Raw genomic sequence first — 21,006 nt, 5'->3', positions numbered from 1 at the left:
ACGTGCACATTCAGGGCCTCAAGGGACAAACGCACTTCAAAACACACACACACACCCCGCCAAGGCCATTTGAAACTGTACACACACACACACACACACACACACACACACACACACCCGAGCACAAACAAACTCAAGGTCTGATATGTATGTACACAATCAGTCGGCTCAGAGAGGCAGGAAGAACGCTGCATCCTGAAGATAACGTCAAGATGCACGACAGTCAGAGCCTCAGCGTGCTGCTGCATCCAAGGACCAATTTTCAGGAATTACATCACCATTAATGACACAGAGAAAACATAAAAAACTAATGGCACAAGTCAGAAAGCCTGCAGACACGTGAGGGAGGACAGCAAACACAACACGACAGAGCAGCCTGGACTCAGAGTTGAGCTGTTTTAGGTGGTTGGTAACTTCCCCTCGTCGCTCTCAGGCCGAAGAATCTCGACTCGTCCTGCTGAACAGGCTGAGATCAGCGTCCGACTGTGAGAAACACAGGAAGAAAGAGAAACTCGTGTTGGGTTACACAGAGAAGGAAACGCTGCAGGTGTCTGCAGACGACCTTCTGCCTGCAGACACCTTTTTAGTCCAAAGCTCGCAGACCAGCTCGTCTGCAGGGAGTCTCAGCTGTGACTCTCCAGCCAGGAAGCAACAGAACGATTGATTTGATTCTGATCCAGACGTTACATGTCGATCAGGGTCAATGCCTTGATGAGTTATCCTTATCTATATACTGCGACATGAAATAACACAGTCACACAGTGAAAAGCTCGAAACGTTACTGACACCACACTGATTCCTAAACTTCATCACCTACGCACTCTAAAACCTTCCTTACGACGCTGTCATCTGCCACGAATGAGACTAACTGTATCTGCACCTTCCAGCACCACAAGCTAACAGTTCAATCATGTTTGTCACAGTTGAAGGTGGTGTGTATGGAGGGCTGTTCCCAGTATTTTGTCCTCGAATTTACAGCCGAGATAGAGGCAGAATATTAGAACCACCTCTGAATACATATGTCAAAAATATTGAATTAACACCTCTTTATGGAAGAACAGTTGGATCAGTGTACCTAATAAAGTGGCCACTGAGTGAACATAACGTGCTCGCGACATAAACAAATATCTGCTCAGCGGGATGATAGAATATCTTTCATTTTCACGGCAGGTGAGGCCTGACGTGACATCACCGCCACAGCTGATGCGTTCACTGTCCTCGTCGAGTGGCGGGTAAAGACTGGTTCCTGTTCAGAGTCAGACACGACCAGTGATGGTGAACAGACGCTCCTCTCTCAGCCGACCGTCAGCAGCAGTGGTCGAGCGTGAAACACGAGCAGGGAGGCTTGTGTTACCTTGTCTGCCCTACAAACCACCTGCAGACACACACACACACACACACACACACACACACACACACACGTTCTTGCTCTGAGTGTATCAATGACGCTCTGACGCCATCAGGTAAAGGAAATGTGAGGAAAATGGCTGTAACGTGTATTTATTGATATTCTGAACGATGTCAGAGATTCTCCTTGTAATATAAATAGAATTAAGCGACAGGTAGACCCTTTGATGGACATCACCTTCGCACTGACCCACAGATGTCTCCAGCCTGCTGTTAAATGAGAAAACCTGTGTTTTTTTACCTGAAACCTGCAGAAACGACATGTTTGTCCACTCAGGGGCAGACAAAAGGTTGTGAAAACGGACTTCCTGCATATCATCCCTTCTTAAATTGATGTTTTGAACCAGCTGCTGTCAGTATTTCCACATGCAGCAGAACAACATGATGATTCATATGTGTCGCCTGATGAATGTCAGTCCAGTTTTCCCTCTCTTTTAGCTCTGCTTTTGGTCTCCTGGCTCTTCAGCTGCTAAATAAAGGCTTTCTACAGCTTTTACGCTGAAAATGAAGCTTTGACAGTGAACTCGAGTGAAGTTTGTGTCCGGGTGAATGAACAACGAGCTGAAAGTCACTTAAAGCTGCAGGTTCAGCTGAAGAATCTCTGGAGCTTCATCACCATCAGACACCTTTCACACTGTCCCATTGTCATTTCAAACAGTACCATTATAAACACATTGACTATAGTAACGTGTCAGAGCGTGAGGAGTGTCAGCTCCTGAACATCATCATCATCTTCATCATCAGTGTGTGTTTATGTGGCTCTGAGTCGAGTTAAATCCGCTGACTGTCGCACCCAGTTTGACAAAATGCCGTCACACATGCAGCAGAGACAGAGGACCAACCAGGAGACGACCTGTGAACCTGTAACCACGACAACCCAACAAAAACATCCCGTCACCAAGGCCGTCAGACAACAGCGTGGCCGGCCAATCAGTAACCAGGAGCTCATGTTTGGTTTAGGGTGTAACTGTTCCTGACGAGCTGGGAAACGTTTAAGAAGAAGAAGCACAAAGGACCACTGACGAGTCCCTCACTCAGTCAGCTGAACACAGACTCACTTCAGACGCCATCAACGGACGTTTAGGTTCACACTTCTGGGACTAAAGCAGAGATTTATGTCTGATAATAATCAAAATACTTGTGCTGGTTTAAACAGTTTCTTTCTGACCTGCTGCCTCTCAGACGCTCTGGGATCAGGTCTGCTTTCTGTCCCAGAGTCTGAACTAAACCTGGAGAGGCAGCGTTCAGTTTTCATGGACCACGTAACGAACTGCAGCTCAGGACAGTTTGTCACTGCGTTTTAGTTCATTACATTTGGGATTTCTCCTTCATATCTTGCTCTGTACTGCTGTGAATTTATTTTCCTTTTTTGTTGTATTTTAGATTATTTTTATCTTCTATTTTACTCTTAAGTCCGATTTTTTTCTGTATATTTCCTCGTTTCTTAAGGCCTTTTATGTCCTAGTCCTTGAATTCTCTTGTTGTTGAAAGAAACTATTAAAATAAATGTTTTCTTTGTATTTAAGTCAAAGGGACATGATGTCAGGATACTGTAGAGACGTCACAGAACGCTGCACTGCTTGCGGAGGGTTCATCGCTCTGGTTGTATAAATCTGAAGCACAATATCTCTTTGGGAATATTTTTGGGCCAGTTTTTACAGGAACTCATGTAGATCGAAGCTGCAAACCTCTTTGATTAGTGCAGGAAATAAAATGGAATGAGCTGAGCAGACATTATCTGAGGGCTTTGGTTGAAAAGTTTGCAGGACCTGGCAACCCTGAACCCAGACACCGTGAAGCTGTTTGATATGTGAGCACAGCAGCGTGCAGACTGACCAGTCCAGAAACGTCCACTGTGTCTCTGCTTCCTGTCTGTCTCGGGGTTTGTGGATGAATGACTGACGTGTTGTTCAGTCCAGTTTTGGGACTCAATCCTTCATTGTTCACGTTTGGTCCTCAGTTTTATTCTGTCACATTGTTCAAGCCGTGGCCTGTGACCCAGACGCTGGTCTGGACTTCCTGACAGGAAAACATACCGTGCAGAGGCTCAGCGGCGACGCTTAAAGCTTTAAGTCCAAACTGAGCCAGCAAATATCCTCAATTCGCCTATGAGAGGCCGCATCATGCTCCTGGTGTCGCTCATTCATATTGAATAAGACAAATAAGGAGTCAGCAGGTTGTTGATGAACTCAAAAAGCTCCACTGAGTCAGAATATTAAATATTAGCCTTGTTTCCATTTGGAGGTGAATTGTTTTTCATTCGAGAAGATGAACTCATGACTTCAGTGAACACTAGAATAAATCAGTCTGACACACTTTAAGCTGTGCGTAAACTTACTCTGATCCTGTCTCAGACAAGACGTCCAGACAGATGTCCACTTCTGGAGATTTAAAAATCAAAAATGTCTGATGTGTCCTCTCACTGAAAAACATGTTCACCATCTTATTTTAGCCTGCTAGCATGCTAACATTTGCTGATTAGCACGCAGCTGAGGCTGATGTGAAGGTCTTCGGTTCTGCAGGTATTTGGTCATAAATCAAAGTCATGAACACATTAAAACTTTGACCTGATGATCAGTCAGGATTCTTCCTCTGGGAACCATCGACCTGCACCTCATTTCATGGCATTCAGTCATTGCAGTCTGGAGCGGTGGCATGGCTCAGTGCAGCAGACACACTCATACTCTGGCCGTTTCTTTATCTTTATGATCAATCATCTTTGTTAAAGGACTCATTCTCTCTGCAGTCAAACACATGGAAACATTTAATCCTTTATAAGCTGCATGAGAGACTCTTTCGTGAGCAAAACGTCCTCAGAAATCAGTTCAGAGATCAGCAGAAAGATGATTTCTGACCCTTAAAAATGTTCCATCTCTATAAAACCAGAGTGTCAGTTTCTAAAGGGACTGAAAGCATGAAGACAAGAATCTGAACTCCAACGTTTTCTTTTATTAAATCCTAAAGTCTTTATCTTACAAATTAAGATCAATTAAACCGAAAGTTCACATTCTCCAGAAAACAACACGATGTAAAAATAAAATAACAAATCAGTTTAAGAAGTTTCTTTCTGTACAACGTGATGTAAATCAGGGACGAGGACTCGACGTCCACGCTGTCCGGCTGAGACGAGCAGTAAACAAAAACACTCACAGAATGAAACAGCTTTAATCAAAATAATTGATCGCCGTCAATCGTTATTGCTTCGGTGATTACAGCAAAAATCATTGAGCCCTGCAGTGAAAAACGACTGTACATCAGCACAATTCATCAGAAAATAGAACCAAGAGAAAACACAGAAATATTACAATTAACTGCCTCTAATGGGTTTTAATTAACAATCTATGTACAAATCTACAGGTCTGAAAAATGCTGTTTATTGTATAAAATGTACATAATGAGGACAGAATCCTGCAGATGAAGAACTTGATGTAATAAATTCATGTCCAGGGTGCAACAGCTAACATGCTCTCAGAACTGTCCTCTTCATCTCCGTCAACACTTTCCACCTGCAGCGCTTCACTTCCTCATTCACACAGAACGTGATGAGACGCAGCTTCAGGAGCGTCGACGCGCCGCTTCCCTGCAGGTCGGCGTGCGCGTCCCTTAACGTGAAGCCGCTGGAGACATTACGTGTGAAAATGTGATCGTAAACCTTAAGGCAGGATGATCAAGGCACATGTTACACACACGATGATGCAGGATGAGCTGAACGAAGCAAAAGGATGACGAGTTTCTTAAAATCGCATTTTTACAGATTCCTAATACAATCTAATTGTGAATTAGTGTCACATAACATTAAAAAAGCTGATTCTTACTAAAATTATTGAAATAAATTTTTCTCTCTCATTCTGAGATATCAGTGAATAAATCTTCAGAGTTTCTTTGGACTTAATTGGTCAAAATTCAAATTAGTAAAAAGAATAAATGTGTGAATAAATGTTGTTTCTGCCCCCTTTTGGTTTTGACTGACAGTATCGCTTCTCGACGTTTGATTGGTGCAGCAGCTGTGTGGGCGGAGCAGAGGCCGTGGGACACGCCCACCCAGAGGCCTGCAGCTGAGACTGTTTCTACAAAAAGTTTAATCCTTTCAATGGAAAATCAGGCACAGTTACAGTAAATATTCCAGTGAATAAAAGGAGAATTAAACGTTTAGTTCAGACTTTAAGATAATGTTTTAAGTGTTTTTAAGTTAAATAAACTGGACTGTCTCTGATATTGGAGTGTGCGTCTCGCCTGAGCTGTCAGTTGAACGTCTTCGGCTGCATGTGACAGATCTTCTGTCCACCACCTTGTCCAACCTTGTGTTTCCTGGTGACGACAGCTGCTGAAAATCGGCTACATGGGTGATTTTCACAGATAAATTTCAACGTGGAATTTCTGCAAACGTACGATTTCTTGGTCATGTGCTTTGTAAACTGCATCCCCACAAAGAGCCACAGCCCCGCTGCGCCCGTGGAGGCTCGTCACATGATGGAAGAGGCAAAGTGGTTTCAAGAGTCTCAGAGGAAAACCTGGACGTGTGGTGAAAGAGCCAACACGGCTGCAATGGCTTGATTTCCACCAGGCATCACTGAGGAGTGGAAGAAGATGAAGGACAGACCGTCAGAGAACCACACAGACTTTCTGTAATGATGTAATAAGAGACAGAGGAAGAACGGAGTCTGGAAGAAGACGGCGGTCTGATGGAGCCGTCTGAGCTCTAGTTGGAGGTCTTGAGCTCGAAGCGGCTGTACACCTGCTTGGATTTCATCTTGTTGTACTGGTTCACCAGGTCCAGCTTGCTGTGGCCCAGCGTCATTCGTTTCTGGTCTTGCCGGTTCATCACTGTGGCCGGAGACGGGGGTGGCGGCGGGCTCTGCTCGCTCTCCGGCTCACCTTGAGAGAGGTCTGGCCCCCCCCAGGATGTGTTGCCGTGAGGGGACGGAGACCTCCTGAAGTTGTAGGTGTCTTTGTCTTTGCCGGGGGGCAGGAAGAAGTCTGTGAACTTGTTGAGGAACTGGTTGGAAGTCCTCTGCTTGGGGGCCAGTTTGCTGTCGTTAAGTGGGGAGGGGCTCTGGGACTTGGGGTTTAGGTTTGAGTTGGGGGCACCAGGGACGAGCCCAGCGCTGTGGAACATGCCCGGTTTGTGGTCGTACAACCCCAGCGCCTGGAACTTGGAGGAGGTGCCTCCGATGTTGGACCGCATGACGTCCGCCGGGCTCGGCTTGCTCCACTCGATGCCCATCGGCTGACCGTAAGCCGGCGGCGGTCGCTCCATAGCTGGGCTGTGATTGGTTCCTCCGTTGGCGGAGACTCGTGGTCCCGGTGTGACATGGATCTGGGGTGTCGGGGTCTGGCCTCCCGCTCGGTCTCCCCCTCTCCTCTCCGGGCTGAGGTGGGAGTTGTTGTTGGGCTCCTTCTTGTCGTGACTTTGAGTGACCTTGTAGACGATGTTGGAGGTCATCCCAGGCGCTGCCTTCACGCTGGACACGCTGTTACTCGATTGGCTGCTGGAGTTTTCGGAGCACACCCTGTCCCTCTGCCTGCTGGAGGAGGGAGGCCAAGTGAAGATCAGTGGAGAGACTAAATGTCATTTAATAAGAAATGCTTAAAGCACTTTGCAATGTTTTTCTAAAGTTATTATATTATCGCTGTACAAACAAAATAAGCCCTCCGGCTTCGTACCTGTCCGACAGTAAATCGAGGCCCATGACCGGGCCGAGCCCCATGCCCAAGCCGGGGGCCATCATGGGCTGGTACGCCGGGTAGTAGGGCATCCCCTCCTCCTCCGAGTTGAAGAAGTAGTCGATGATCTGCGAGTCGGCGTACAGGCAGCGGAACTCCCGGTCGAAGCTGTCGGTGATGCGGCCTGAGAAATGCATCACCATGTTGCTGTGCACCTGAGCCGACAGCCAGGTGAAACTGGAGAGGAGACGACAAGGGGGAGTTAAGAGCAGGAGACGAAGGTACGGAGACAGCGTGTACTTTTACTCTCACTGCGTCAGAAAACAGCTTCAGAAACGTCTGCAAGTCATTTGATGTGTGTGTGTGTGTGTGAGCCGCTCTGCTGCCATGTTCTGTTTTATCGCTTTGGTGTGAAACAACTGAAGAGGAAACAGGAAATGACATCACCTGCTAATCAGGAAAGTGGCCCTCCTGCAGAGCGCTGCATACCAGAGTGTTTATCGTGTGTGGCGTGTTTTGAAGACGTGCAGCTGAGAGCCACATCACGTCATCACGTGCAGGAAAACAAGAAATAACAAAACGCCCGTCAGCCTCCGCCTCTGAGGATGATGTCCCTCCACCTCCACCTCCAGCTCCAGCTGAGGAATCTGCAGATCAGCCTCAACGACTACCTGGACCATCAGCTGATGAGTCATTGCAGTGACTGATCTGACAGCAGGCGCACGAAGACCGAGGACGTCTGGCTGAGGCGCAAGAACAACGAACAGAACACAGACTCAGAGGAATACGATCTACAAATATCTGAGCTTCAGTGAACGCAACGTACAAGTTCCCCAGCCGGCATGAGACACAGGAAAGGAAGAAGACAATGGACGTATTCAGAACACCTGCTGCACCATGAACACAATATGCAGTATGTACCGCATACTGTGTGTACTACAGTATGTACCGCATACTGTGTGTACTACAGTATGAAGTACATACTGCGTCTGTTTGTCGCAGCAGTGCACAGTATGAAGCTGTTAAATGGATTTAGTCCAGGTAAACAATAACACGGCTGAGGCCAAACACTGCGACTGAGCAGCTTCCCCTGAAGCTCTAAATGGTAATAAATGATCAAATACACCAGAAATACAACCTGACGAGGGAATAACTGCAGTATGAAGATGAAAACTCTTTCAGTGGTGGGCCAGGCTGTCCTCTGTCGTCGTAGCTCCACTGGTCTGAACTCGAGTACAATTTTGGCAATTAAGTGACCAATTAAAGAAAACTAGTATTTCCTATGAGGACGAGGGAACGGCGAGCAGACTGTGTGCCGTGATGATGACCGGAGTCTTTTTACGTGAAATATGGCGTTCACATAACAAAGTCATCTCACAGTAATGTGCACTTGCATGCATTTGATTGGCCAACGCAGCTGCATGCCAGATGACGTCAGGTCGTCACGTTAAAGCTGAGCCCGATTCGTCCGCCGTGCTGGAGCAGCGTTGGACCGCCTCCATTCAGGCGAGGACGCAGCGTCTCTGCAGCCGGCCTTCGAGCAGCCTGCAGGAGCACGTTTCAGTCTTTGCTCTGCAGATTAAGAAGTTCCACCTCTAAACAACAACAAGCTGAATGAAAAGAGGGACAACATTTGATTTGAATTGTGTGGCTGAATTTGTTTTTCTGAGGTTTTTTGTCCCAACACATCAGAATCAAAGAGGCAAGTCTCACTGCAGTGACTGAGGTCGGAAAACATCGCTCACTACCTTCAGCTTTCAGTGTTCAGAGATCGAACTTCATTAAGGAGGGCTTGTCTTGAACATGAGTCACACACAGCAGCTACAGCTCCTCATCTCAGGCCAGTTTGCAGCTTCAGTGTGTTCAGTCAACATCCCGTCCATCACAGCTGATCCACTTTGTCATAAAAGCTATTTTCAACGACATCACGATGACAGCGAAATGTGAGAGCGTCTTCAGTAAACTCTGCAGACGATGTCACACGCAGCTCAAAGCCACGGACAGCTGAGAAAGACACAGTCTTCTGAACTGAAGCCATTTGGACGAGCTGAGCCGAGAAGCTGCCGCTGAGGAGAACCTGCAGGACGACCTTCCTCAGCGATAAATCACTCAGATATGTTGGATGCAATTCAGCCGCAGTCAGATTCCAGGCACGTCCTGAAGAGGAAGCGATCAGAGCGCGTCTCCGCTGCAGAGGCCGTCAATCAGCCCGTCCTCTCGTGGAGACGAGGGCGTCGCCTCACAGGCCTGCAGGAAGGTCGTGTCTGACGCTCGCATCCATTATCGCCTCATAAATCAAAGAAAATTACACGTTCCACGCTCCGCGTCAATCACGTCAGGATGAGCTCGATGGAGCGTCATCTGCTGCTTCCTGTCAAAGGAAACAAGAAATCTACCAAACATCGATGGATCGAAGGTTCCTTCAGCTCTGATTTAACTCAAAAACACAATCAAACGTCTGAGAAGACACGAAGACTGTCAGCAGACAGGCCACAGTTTCAGTGTTTGTTTTTTTTAACTAGGATTTGAAAAATGATCCATAAATAAAGATTATTATTATTATGATTATTATTATGATTCTTGGTCCTGCAATCGGCTGGCGACCGGTTCAGGGTGTACCCCGCCTCTCGCCCATTGTAGCTGGGATAGGCTCCAGCCCCCCGCAACCCCGAAAGGGATAGGCGGTATAGATAATGGATGGATGGATATTATGATTCTTAGCCTGATGTATGGATGCTCACAGAACATTATTGTGTGTTTTAAACCATTCGTTGTTCTAATGTGAAGTATTATCTCTGTAAAACTGTTAAAACAAATGCTCCACGTTCTTTTGCTCTGACAGACAAAGCTGACATCATCTGCTGAATATCAGTGAGTCAGCGTTCATTATTTGCTCTTCAAACAAACGAATGGCTCTTAATGGTTCAGGAGCGGCCTCTCGTCGAGGGTTCGGCGTTACGAGGATGTTTGCAGAGAGTGTGGGCGGGGCGGAGGTGGAGCTGCGGTCGGATGATAAGACAACATTTGCCCTCCTGAGGCGCTTGGCACCTCTCTGGGCCTCGCCCTTCATTCCTCCGTCTGCTGCCTGTCGGCCCGCATGCCTGAGCCGAGCCACCGCCACGCACACGAAGCCTCGCCGTCCAGGAGGAGAATCAGCGGTGGGCAGAAAACAATGAGGAAGCAACGTGAGAAGACAACGTGGTAAAAGAAGGACGAGGACAAACGATGTGGAACTCAAACAGACTGAATGAAGCTGGAGAATCCAAAGACACAAGGAAGGTGAAGAAATGTCAGATTTCAGTCCGGCCATCATGAAAGCGACTGAATGAATGAGCTGCTGCTCTACAGTGACCTCTGACCTCTGACCTAGGACAGAAAACCCTCCGTCAAGATCAGGAAGTCAGTTGATCTGTTCTGCACATTTACTTCCTGTCCTGTTGATCTGTTTGGTAAGTTTACTTCCTGTCCTGTTGATCTGTTTGGTACGTTTACTTCCTGTCCTGTTGATCTGTTTGGTACGTTTACTTCCTGTCCCTTTGATCTGTTCAGTATGTTTACTTCCTGTCCTGTTGATCTGTTTGGTACGTTTACTTCCTGTCATGTTGATCTGTTTGGTACGTTTACTTCCTGTCATGTTGATCTGTTTGGTACGTTTACTTCCTGTCCTGTTGATCTGTTTGGTACGTTTACTTCCTGTCCTGTTGATCTGTTTGGTACGTTTACTTCCTGTCCTGTTGATCTGTTTGGTACGTTTACTTCCTGTCCTGTTGATCTGTTTGGTACGTTTACTTCCTGTCCTGGATGAAGGCTTCCTCCTCTGCTGCTCTTCCTCAGGCTCCTTCCAGTTTTCCCTGTTTAAGCTTGCTGGGGACTCCAAAGCTCTGAAGCTTGAGGCTGTTGTGACCTGAACAGACTGGAAATGTTGAAGCTCATCACTGATATCAGGTTATACAAATAAAACTGCCATAAACTGAAGGAAGTGGGTCACTGCCTGCTCTCTGCACTGATCTGACTCCTTCATGTAAACTAGAAACCTGGTTTCTGTACAAGCCTGATTTCCACAGCTGGTTTTCTCCTGCACAAAGATGATTTCTTGGGTGCATGAAGCTGCTTTAATTGGCTTTAATTGGGCCAAGCGACACTGTTAAATCCCTTTTTTCTTATTCGCCTTGAAGAGCAGTGAGACCCTCTGCAGCTGGTCTTTAGAAATGTTGTATTTCACTTGATTTTATGCATCCTATGAACTCTATTTTGAACTTTATTGTATTCCTAGTATTCAGTGGTTTTATTTTCCATCTTATGACATGCATTCTTTTTATTTTTACTGTCATTATTAAGTTTTACATCAATGTTCAATCCCTGTTTTTATGTTCATTGTGTATTTTCTATGTGAAGCGCCGCCTGCATGTAATTTATTGGCATCATTATTATTCCATGTCTGCATGTGCAGGACAAAGACTTCAGACAGGGACGGTGTACTGACTGAATGAGACGAGACGGCGATGCATCCAAATCCTGCATAAAACTGAGACACAGACGAGCCTCCGAGTGTCAGAGCTCTGAATGTTTCTCTGAAATCACTCAGGACATCGTTCATTACTCGCCGGTCAGCAGCAGTGACCACAGATGGGCTCCACAAATCTCCACCAGAAGTTCACACATGAGAGAAGAGCTGACCCGAAAGCGTCAGCTGGTAAATGTGGTGTGTGAGGAGCTTTGAGGAAGTTAAAAAAAGCCTCCAGCTAAAGAGAATTTAAGGTTTGTTCAGAGACGCTGCTGCTCTGTGACACTAAGATGTGAAATCCCACAGTACTATGAGTCTCACAGCCTCACGGTACATTACGTTCACGCTGACACCCACACACACACACACGCACGCACGCACGCGCGCGCGCGCACGCACGCGCGCGCGCGCGCGCGCACACACACACACACACACACACTTCTCTCTGAGGGAATAAAGAGGATGAATAACCAACAGTTAACAGCAGAACACCATGTTTCCTCACATCTTTATCTCACGACAGGATTGAAGCCGCAGCAGTCGCCTGATCAGCTGATCGACAAACTATTCGGATAATCAATGGATCATTTCAGTCAATCACTACTTTCGCACGTTTCTGACACCAGGAGCAGATTATTGATGATAGAAGTAATCAGTACTTGCAGCTCTAGACCAGATCTGATGCAGATCCACGTTAGTCCAGAATCAGAGACACAACGTGAGGACAAAGACAAACCTCGAGGACACAATGAATGGATGAATGAAATGAAGTCATGTTGGAGTCCCTTTGGTTCAGGGACATCAGTCTCAGTCTCGTGTGTGTGGCTGTAATTGCAGGTATTACTCAGGTAGTTTCCTGCAGTCAGAAGCAGCAGCTGAGTCACGTCGCTGCACATCACGAGCGCCGTCAGCTTCTCCTGTGACCACTGACATTCCCGCTTATCAGGGCGGATGCAAAGCACAGAGGCTGCTGTCCTGAGACGCCTGTCCTCACGCTCGTACGTGTTCACTTCAGCAGGCTGAGCGTCTCACTCTGACGAGTCCGCCTGAACTTCTTCCTCCAGCTAATAACATCAAGATTACTGCAGCAGCATGCAAATTACCGAGGCCACGACACGCCGGGACACAGCGCCAGTGTGCCCTTTAAAGGGGCAGTCCACAGATTCAGTGGACGTCCATAAAGCTGTGGGAGACAGACTGTGTGGACGGATCAAAGTCTGATCATATAAAGTGTCACTTCAGAGGGCCACTGTGCCAAAATCCCACAACCCAGCGCTGTCCCTGAAGGCCTCACGCAGCGTCCGGAGGGTTAGCGACAGACTAATGTCTGTGCACCGTCCATAACATGCAAATATCTCTTATAACATTACATCTTCTTTACTCTGTTATATATTTTTGTGACTGTGTCACAGTACCAAACACTGGATTTATTATCTGTGTGTGTGTTTGTGTGTGTGTGCGTGCATGTGCGTGTGTGTGTGTGTTCCTGACCTGTACGACCCGGCGATGACCTCCTCACAGTCGATGATCATGAACTTCTCGAGGACCTGACCGGTGAACTTCTTGCCGCTCTTGGTGCAGTACGTGTCCCCGCACACACTGCGAATACGCATGTTCTGCACACAAACACACACATGTTAGAAACACAAACACACACATGCAGGCTCACACAACAGACACAGTGTTTCAGCTGTGACGTTACGACCACACGAAGATGCAAAGTTCACTTTTATTTCGGCTCGTTTCAGTCTCGTATTTAACTCTAAATTCTGAACTCCTCAGTCGAAGCCGCCTGCAGACTGTGTGCAGGTCAGGTCAGCATCTACCTCCAAACAGGGCGCTCAGAGTTTTGAGAAATGAATTTCTAAATGTTATTTTAAAATGCAGATGAGCTCCATGCATAACGAGTTCCACATGATTATTCAACATGGAAGCGGCAGCAGAAACAGTAAAATATGGAGGTGGGAGGTGAGAGTGAAGGTCAGCTCAGCAGATGGATTTTAACTGTTTTCTGCTCACTTAAAATGCTAAAATGCTCATTTTGAGCAAAGCTCTCTCTTATGCAACCACGCTGCTCGTTTCCTTCCTTTCAGCTCATTTCGCCGCACGACTAAAACCAACTTCAGACCTGCATGTGACGGATGATTCAGCCCCCACAGACACTCCAGAAAATGAATTTCTTGGTGGTGTTTCTCCACAGAGCAGCTCTCATCTCTTACGCCTCACAGCTCGTGTTTGTTCTTCACCACAGTGCAACAAACTAAAAGTAAAGGCTGAAATGAAACCAGCCAAAGTCAGCGACGGAGAGGACGCCCACCTCTGACACACCACCCTCTGCAGCGTGTGACAGCCTCAAACTCCTCCAACGACTGAGCAGAGACTGACACACTGCTGCTATGCACACACACGCACGCACGCACGCACGCACGCACGCACGCACGCACGCACACACGCACACACACACTTACGCAGAGTTTAACCTCTGTTTACTTAAGCTAACAGGCTATCATGAGCTGAAGTGGGCAATAAAGTAGGTAGATTCTGCACCATGACAGCAGCTCTGTGAGCAGCGCTTTGTGCTAAACGCTAACATTAGCATGCTAACATGCTAATGTTTATGAGGTACCATGTTCATCCTCTTAGTTTGCTGTTTTAGGACGCTCACAACTGAATTTAGACTCAAACTGAAGTGTTTTAAATTAAAGAGGATGCAGAAAACTTTGTTAACAACCTGATGAAGAACAATTTTCTGCTTTGAACGATAATTTGTGTCTGTGATTGTGACATCTACTTCAGCTCCATCACTTAAAATACCAGAATCTGTGATTGTGATTGTCTTTTTTCGGTTGGACACCAGATGAGCGTCCGTCCATCCGTCCGTCCGTCTGTGCGATACTTACACTCAGGTGTGAGTTCTGAATGTCGAGCGCTGAGCACATTTCGGTGAAGTAGTCGAGGTTTTTCTCGTCCAGCAGGATGTAGACGGGGATCCGCCGCTTGTTGGACGCCTCCATCAGGTCGCACAGCAGGTCCACGTCCGTGAACACGTCCATCACCAGCGCGATCACCTGGAGCCGCGGGGACACATCAGAGACGTTAGCAGGCAGCGTGTGATGAAGACGTCTCAGCTGAGACTTCACCCTCTGTCCTTCAGGGACTCATCAACAGTTTTTAGTCATTTTCAGTCAAAAGTGGAACATTTTCTGGATTTGCTGCTTTTCTCTGATCAACATCTGCTGATTTCATTCAATAATGTTTCAATCAAAGTGTCTTTAACATCAGACCAGCGTTCACGTAACAGACGGGTTTTAATTACACTCTATGAAAATTATATACGAAGGTTTTACGACTCAATAATTCACAAACAGAAGATAATTACAGCTTCAACACAGCACGGCCGGATCAACCTGTTCTGGGGTTCGGGGGGGAAACTTTCTACTGACATGGTAACGCCTCCAAGATCCAATAAAGTATAACACACACGACACGCCAGAGATGGCTTTCACATCACACACGGCATGAAAACATCTGCTGGATTCCAGATGTGAGCGTGCAGGTGATGCTTTCCTTTATGGCACGTCCATCTATCAGAAACACTGAACAACACCCTCACATGAAGAACACCCTCACATGAAGCACACACACACACACACACACACACACACACACACACACACACACACACACACACACACACACACACACACACACACACACACACACACACACACACACACACACACACACACACACACACACACACGTTCATGTTCAGACACGAACAGACAACACACACTTAAAGTGAGTGAAGGCACTTCAGACACAGATTTCTGCCCTCAGTTCTCTTCAAACTGTAGAAAAGCAGCAGAAAACAAACATTAATCAGCAGCTGATCAGCTGATCACTGCAGGAAGTCGTTTTCACTGAACGACGGCAGATTAATCAGAAAGGAAATCAATTAAAAGGCACCTGGAGGCCACAGCTGAGGCATCATCACCGGATCGACACAGCAGCTAAATGCTAAGTCATATGCTCAACCGGCAGCTGAAGCCCCCACCACACCACAGCCCCCGCCTCGCCGGAGGACAGATGAAGCCAGCTGATGACTCCAGGAGCACCTCTGCAGACGTGTCCTGAGGCTGAAATGTGCTTTCACAGGCAACTGGTGCTGAACATGAGCATGAAATACACATTTGTTCATTGAGTCAGTGGAGTCCTGCACCATGTGAGCTGCAGGATGAAGGTTTCTCCTCTTCAGCACAGTTCAGCTGACTGTGCGTCTCCTCTGCTGTCTAAGACACCGTGAAGTGAATCTCAGATCGGTGGAATCAACCGATGTAAAACTCTTACATCTGATCCGAACCTGCTGACTCTGCACAAACCTGAGAGAAAAGGTCGACGTCGCTGCCGTGCAGACAGAAAACAGCCTCACGATCTGCTGCTTTTCTGGGTTTTTCAGATGATTTCATGCAGGGACTGAACAGGTTCGGATTTCTCTCGCTGTCTGAATCCTTTTTGTTCGCAGCAGACTGATCCTGCATATAAAACACGTCTATTTACACACAGAGGAGAAGGAAGTGTCTGAGGAGAGGTGACTCATGCAGCGTGTGCTGGACTGTCTGCCAACGAGCCGACCGGGCTTCATTTTTAGCTGTTATGTGGTCGGTTCAGTGATGATCAGACGACGAGGAAACATTCAGACTTTAAAGTCACAAATCAGGAACCAGCAGCTGCAAGAAGGAGCCGAAAACTGGCAAATAACTCGAAATTTAAAAAAAAAATGATGCTTTCATTTTATTTTTACAGCATCTGAAGAGTCTGTCGTGCCCTTTGACGGGTGGCTGAGTGGACCTGAGGGGTCCCGACCCTGAGGGGTCCGGGCAGGGGGTCCCTGCTGGATCACAGCTTCTGTTTAAAGTATCTGCTGACATTTAGAGCAGAACTGTCAATCAAACAACAACAGAGACACAAACAACCAAAAAGACACAGAAGGACAGACTCTGAAGCCTGATTCGCTCTCCGTGTCTCCGTGTTGAGGCCTGTGTTGTAAACTGGTTACATGAATGCCGTCCATCATTTAAGGACCACAAAGACACAAAACAACTCACAGATGCAAAATGACCACAAAGGTCAAAAAGAACCACACAGAGAGACACAACACACTGTCTCAATGTGCGTCCACGGCCCCGTCGAGCTTCCGGCTGGAGATTAGAGAGCAAAACGTTTCCGATCTGAACTGAGGTCAGCTGTTCAATGAGTGACAGAGCAGCCTCGCGCCCAGAGGGAGATAAGAGCTGATCAAACATGACGGACGACCGGAGGACAGTCCAGGCCTGCTGAGAGGGGACGTCTGCAGGGACAAATGAACGCACGGAGGCTGTTTTTACTCATGTCAGGCTCAAACTGTCCTGCTGTTTGTGTTTGTCTTATCATCAGATCGTCGCTCGTGTGTGAAACGCTTTGAAACGCACAGAGTGAAACAGAAACACTGTGCTCCATCGACGGACTGATCACACTCCTCTGAGGAATACTGGGTCACGATTGGCTCGTCGGGATGTCACAGAATCATCTGTGCGAACATCAGCTGAACTGAGCTCAGAGGAACTTTCCTCCTTCAGCAGACGTGAACACCAAACGTCAGCATGACACGAATAACTTGTTTTTAAAGTTCGGGGGCTTCAGCTGTGAGACCGCTGATCAATACTGTCACTGTGATTGATAAATATTGGTGAACGGTTCATTAAGTTTGGCTTAAAAACATTTTCTCAGCACATTTCAAAAACAAATACAGGTTTGGGCAAAGTCGCTCACAGGTGGAGGTGAGACAGAAGGTCCAGCAGACACATCAGCTGATGGCGTTGACTTCAGATCACTGTGTCAATGTCTATTCATTTTAGAGACATGAGTCAACATGCGTAACCTATTTTCTACCACTGACTGATTGATTGATCATCAGTGTGGGACAGGTGTCACCGATGTGTCTCACCTTAAGCAGGTGAGCCTCTAACAGTCACTCTCCGGCTAACGTTGGCCCACCTGAGATAGCGTTAGCTTCAGCTCCTCGTCCTCAAAGCTGTTTCTCAATGAAGCATTTAAGCTGAGCAGCTACATGCTGTGCTGTTTTTACTTACTGATTTTACCTGTTAGCATTAGCCACAGTCACGATACCACGCATGCAGCCATAGATTTAGATGCTTTCACAGGTTTCTTGTTTTAAAACGACTCCTGACGCTAACATTAGGTCATATTTTAGCAATAGTTTTCGTTTCCGGTGATAAAATCTGAGGGTGCAGCTGGAAATGAGAAGCTGCTTCTGTTTGTTGTCTGAAACCAAAGACCCTCCGTGTGGAAAAGCTGTCAATCAACAGACCCTGAAATCAGTTATTAGAAGTTTCTGGGACCTCGTGAAGACAAAGACTCGCATGAACCAGCACACAGTGTCCTCTTACCTTTTTGGCTTTGTTGATCAGGGACCGGATGAGGTCTTTCACGTTGTGAGACTTGTCCCTCTGGAAGTAGATCTGCGTCTCCGACGGTCCGTATCTCGACGGGGAGTCCGGCCAGCCGAGCTCCAGCATCGGCGGCTCCTCGTCGGACATCATCGGGAAGTAAGTCCCGGAGGTGAGCTCGGACACGTCGTCCGCGTCCCCGAAGTCGCTGGTCCCGGTGCCGTTGCTCTCGGGGCTGCACGCCTTGGCCGCATGCTGGGTGATGTAGCGGACCTCCAGCGGGGACAGAAAGTTGAGCTCGCGCTCCTCCACCAGGACCCTGCGGTACTCCTTCTCTCCGTGCTCCAGCAGCGCGTCCGTCGCCAGCCGGGCCGCCTCGTTGTGGCTCAGCTCCAGCGTGGAGACCTGCCGCCACGGGTTCTTCACCTCCTCCAGCCGGGAGGCGAGCTTGCCCAGCGGCTTCCTGCCGGACGTGGCCGGCCGCAGGCCCTCCGAGCTGATCATGGTGCTGGCGTCGTCAGCAGTCCCGGGATTAATCTGGCAAATCCCCGGTTTGATAAACCCCTCCGTCAAAATAATCCCCACAGTCCTCTGCAGCAACTGTTTCCTTCTGTTCTGTTTTATAGACACATTTTCGCAAAGAAGGAGAATTTTATAGCAACACAAAGTGTGTTTGATCAGAGATCAATACCGTCCAATCAGGTCAAAGCTCCGCTGTAAAAACACCTCATGCAGGGACACCGAGGGACACCGAGGGACACTTTCAAACCTGAAGACAATGTTTCAAAGCTCCGCAGTCTCATGAACTCACCGCCGCGGGTCTCACACACTCCCTGAAGTCCTCCTCAGACCGAGATCCGAGCCGTGTCTCGGTCCTCCGGGTCTCTGATCGCGATAATAATCCAAATGTCCAGGAGCCGCTTCCCCTCCGAGGCGGTGAAATGGTCTTCGCTTCTCTAATTCCCCGTCATGTCAGACAGGATGTGAGTCCCTGGAGCCGCCACCTCTTCTCTGCTGTCTGTGTGTGTGTGCGTGCGTGCGTGTGTGTGAGGTGTGTGTTCTCCGCTCACCTGTTGCTACCTGTCCTGTCATTGGTCTCCAACGTCGACAAGCTCCTCCCTCCTCCTCTTCCTCGTCTTGTTTCTCCGTCGTCAAGCCAACCAGTTCACAACAGATGCGCTACTTCTGGTTGGAAATTTCAAAATAAAGTCCGATGAGACAGTAGTGGTGTTTCAGGATCATTTCCAGCCATTTTATTTGGAAGGTTCATGTAAATTTGTACTGATTATAACAATATAAAAAAAAATCCCATAATACTAATTATGTATGGAAATTCTTACCAAGTAGAAGTTAGTTGTTCTTGTATTTGGTTCAATGATCCAAAGAAACAAGAAATCAGAAAATCCAGACAAGGTCAAAGTTGAAGTGACAAAAAGGATAAGAAAATATATTTCATGTAAAGGAGAGAGAGTACCAGCTTAATACAAATAAATACAGAGATCTCAGCAGCCATTGAAAACAATATAATAAATAAATGATCAATTAATTATTGCTCATCCACTTCAAATGTCACATGTAGAAACGGGCTTTTGGGTGTTTTATGATCAATGACATTAGATGCAGGTAATGTGTGTCATCAATCAATTTTAACAGTCAGTGAAATATTTTTGCTTGTTTGCTGCCATGCTTGCGCTTCTTTTGTGCTTTTATTTTGAAAGCAGAACTGCCTTGCTGTCGTCTCTGGCTTCAGCAGGTTTGTCTTTTCTCTCTCTAAAAGCATAAACTCATCAGTTTGACTCAGGCTGGTTTGACTTTAGTGAAACTTACTGAGACTAAATGAATCTGGGAAGCTAAATGAGCAGAGATGGAGCAGAAATAAATCCTTTTTTCCTTCCTTTTTTCCTTCCTTCCTTCCTTCCTTCCTTCCTTCTTTCCTTCCCTCCTCTCTTATAAACTCAAGCTTCACTGGCATCAGGTGTTTCACCAAAGGCATCAACATGCAGAGTAAAACGAGAGGATAAGATCTACACGTCAGCTCTTCTGCAGGAAGGTTTTCCAGCAGTCTGTCTCTTCCTCTCTGCTCACACCATGCGTGAAATGGAAAACTCTCCGTCTCCTCCCCCGAGACGCTCCGTCTCTGTGGTACCGAGTTACATGTAGGCTACAACCCCAATTCACCTAAAAGCTCGCTGTTGTCCCAGAGCGTTCCCTCCTTCCTCAGGCATGACAAAGATCACGTACAATAACGTGAAGGATGGTCAGAAGTCTTTGATTAAAAGCACTTCAAAGTACAACACAAGCAGGTTAATTTATTACAGATAAAAGGGTAACGTCAGTGAGATAAGGAGCCATTACAAAAGCTTTATGAATGACGTCCAATCAAAAGTGTGGGATGGAGCTTTATGTGATAAATCTTATGAAACATTAATTATTTATGTTACAGGCAAATATTCCATGTTGTTGCCAAGTTTTCATCTGGAAACTGATCTGTACAGGATTTGTTGTCTGGACTGACAGACTGACGTTGTTATGCACAGACGCACTGTTAGCATGATGTTAGCATGGCTAACTGCCAGCCACATGGAGCTGACTGGTGTTTCTGAGGTGAGCTGACAGATTCAGCAGGAAACCCTCGAAGACTTCCAGAGCTTTGTTTGACATCCCGGTCCAACGATACAGTTTGAGACGAGGGTCACGGAGGTCAGAGCAGAGGATCTGAGCCCACAGCGACGGTGGGAGACGACATGTGATGTACCGTCAGCAGGATGCACTAAACGCTGATGTCATGTTAAGGTTTTTTCCTCATGCTGATAACATCAAGAGCCACCTGATGAGGGCGATCAGAGGTGTGTGTGCTGACAGATAAAACTGCTGCGCAGATAAAAGCAGGAGTCGACTGTGTTTAAAGACTTTTAATCTACAACCAGTAATCATTAATTCATTATCCTCTTCAAAAACAGGGTGGAACTGCTGCGGTAAGCG

The 21,006-nt window shown here is 47.1% G+C and overlaps 1 protein-coding gene across 1 annotated transcript; it reads right to left on the bottom strand.

Annotated features, from left to right (window-relative positions):
- Positions 1-5,358: 5,358 nt before the first annotated feature.
- On the bottom strand, positions 5,359-19,140 carry fam83c (family with sequence similarity 83 member C). Its single transcript, XM_070959942.1, has 5 exons — positions 18,025-19,140; positions 14,476-14,643; positions 13,067-13,191; positions 7,072-7,308; positions 5,359-6,932 (listed from the first exon to the last, which is right to left on the bottom strand). The coding sequence occupies exons 1-5, from the start codon at positions 18,526-18,528 to the stop codon at positions 6,107-6,109; spliced, it is 1,860 nt and encodes a 619-aa protein (XP_070816043.1). The 5' UTR covers positions 18,529-19,140; the 3' UTR covers positions 5,359-6,106.
- Positions 19,141-21,006: the final 1,866 nt, after the last annotated feature.

Source organism: Chaetodon trifascialis, chromosome 3, assembly GCF_039877785.1.
Source record: "Chaetodon trifascialis isolate fChaTrf1 chromosome 3, fChaTrf1.hap1, whole genome shotgun sequence".
Taxonomy (NCBI): Eukaryota; Metazoa; Chordata; class Actinopteri; order Chaetodontiformes; family Chaetodontidae; genus Chaetodon; species Chaetodon trifascialis.
The sequence above is the reverse complement of the archived record's forward strand: the minus strand, read 5'-3'. Positions and strand labels throughout refer to the sequence as shown.

What these genes read in the sequence shown, in the direction of transcription:
- fam83c (XM_070959942.1), bottom strand. Translation starts at nt 18,528, where the DNA reads ATGATCAGCTCGGAGGGCCTGCGGCCGGCCACGTCCGGCAGGAAGCCG. An exon ending in TGATCAACAAAGCCAAAAAG is followed by an intron (nt 14,644 to 18,024) that starts GTAAGAGGACAC and finishes CCGCGGCTCCAG; the next exon opens with GTGATCGCGCTGGTGATGGA. An exon ending in CTCGATTTACTGTCGGACAG is followed by an intron (nt 6,933 to 7,071) that starts GTACGAAGCCGG and finishes TCCCTCCTCCAG; the next exon opens with CAGGCAGAGGGACAGGGTGT.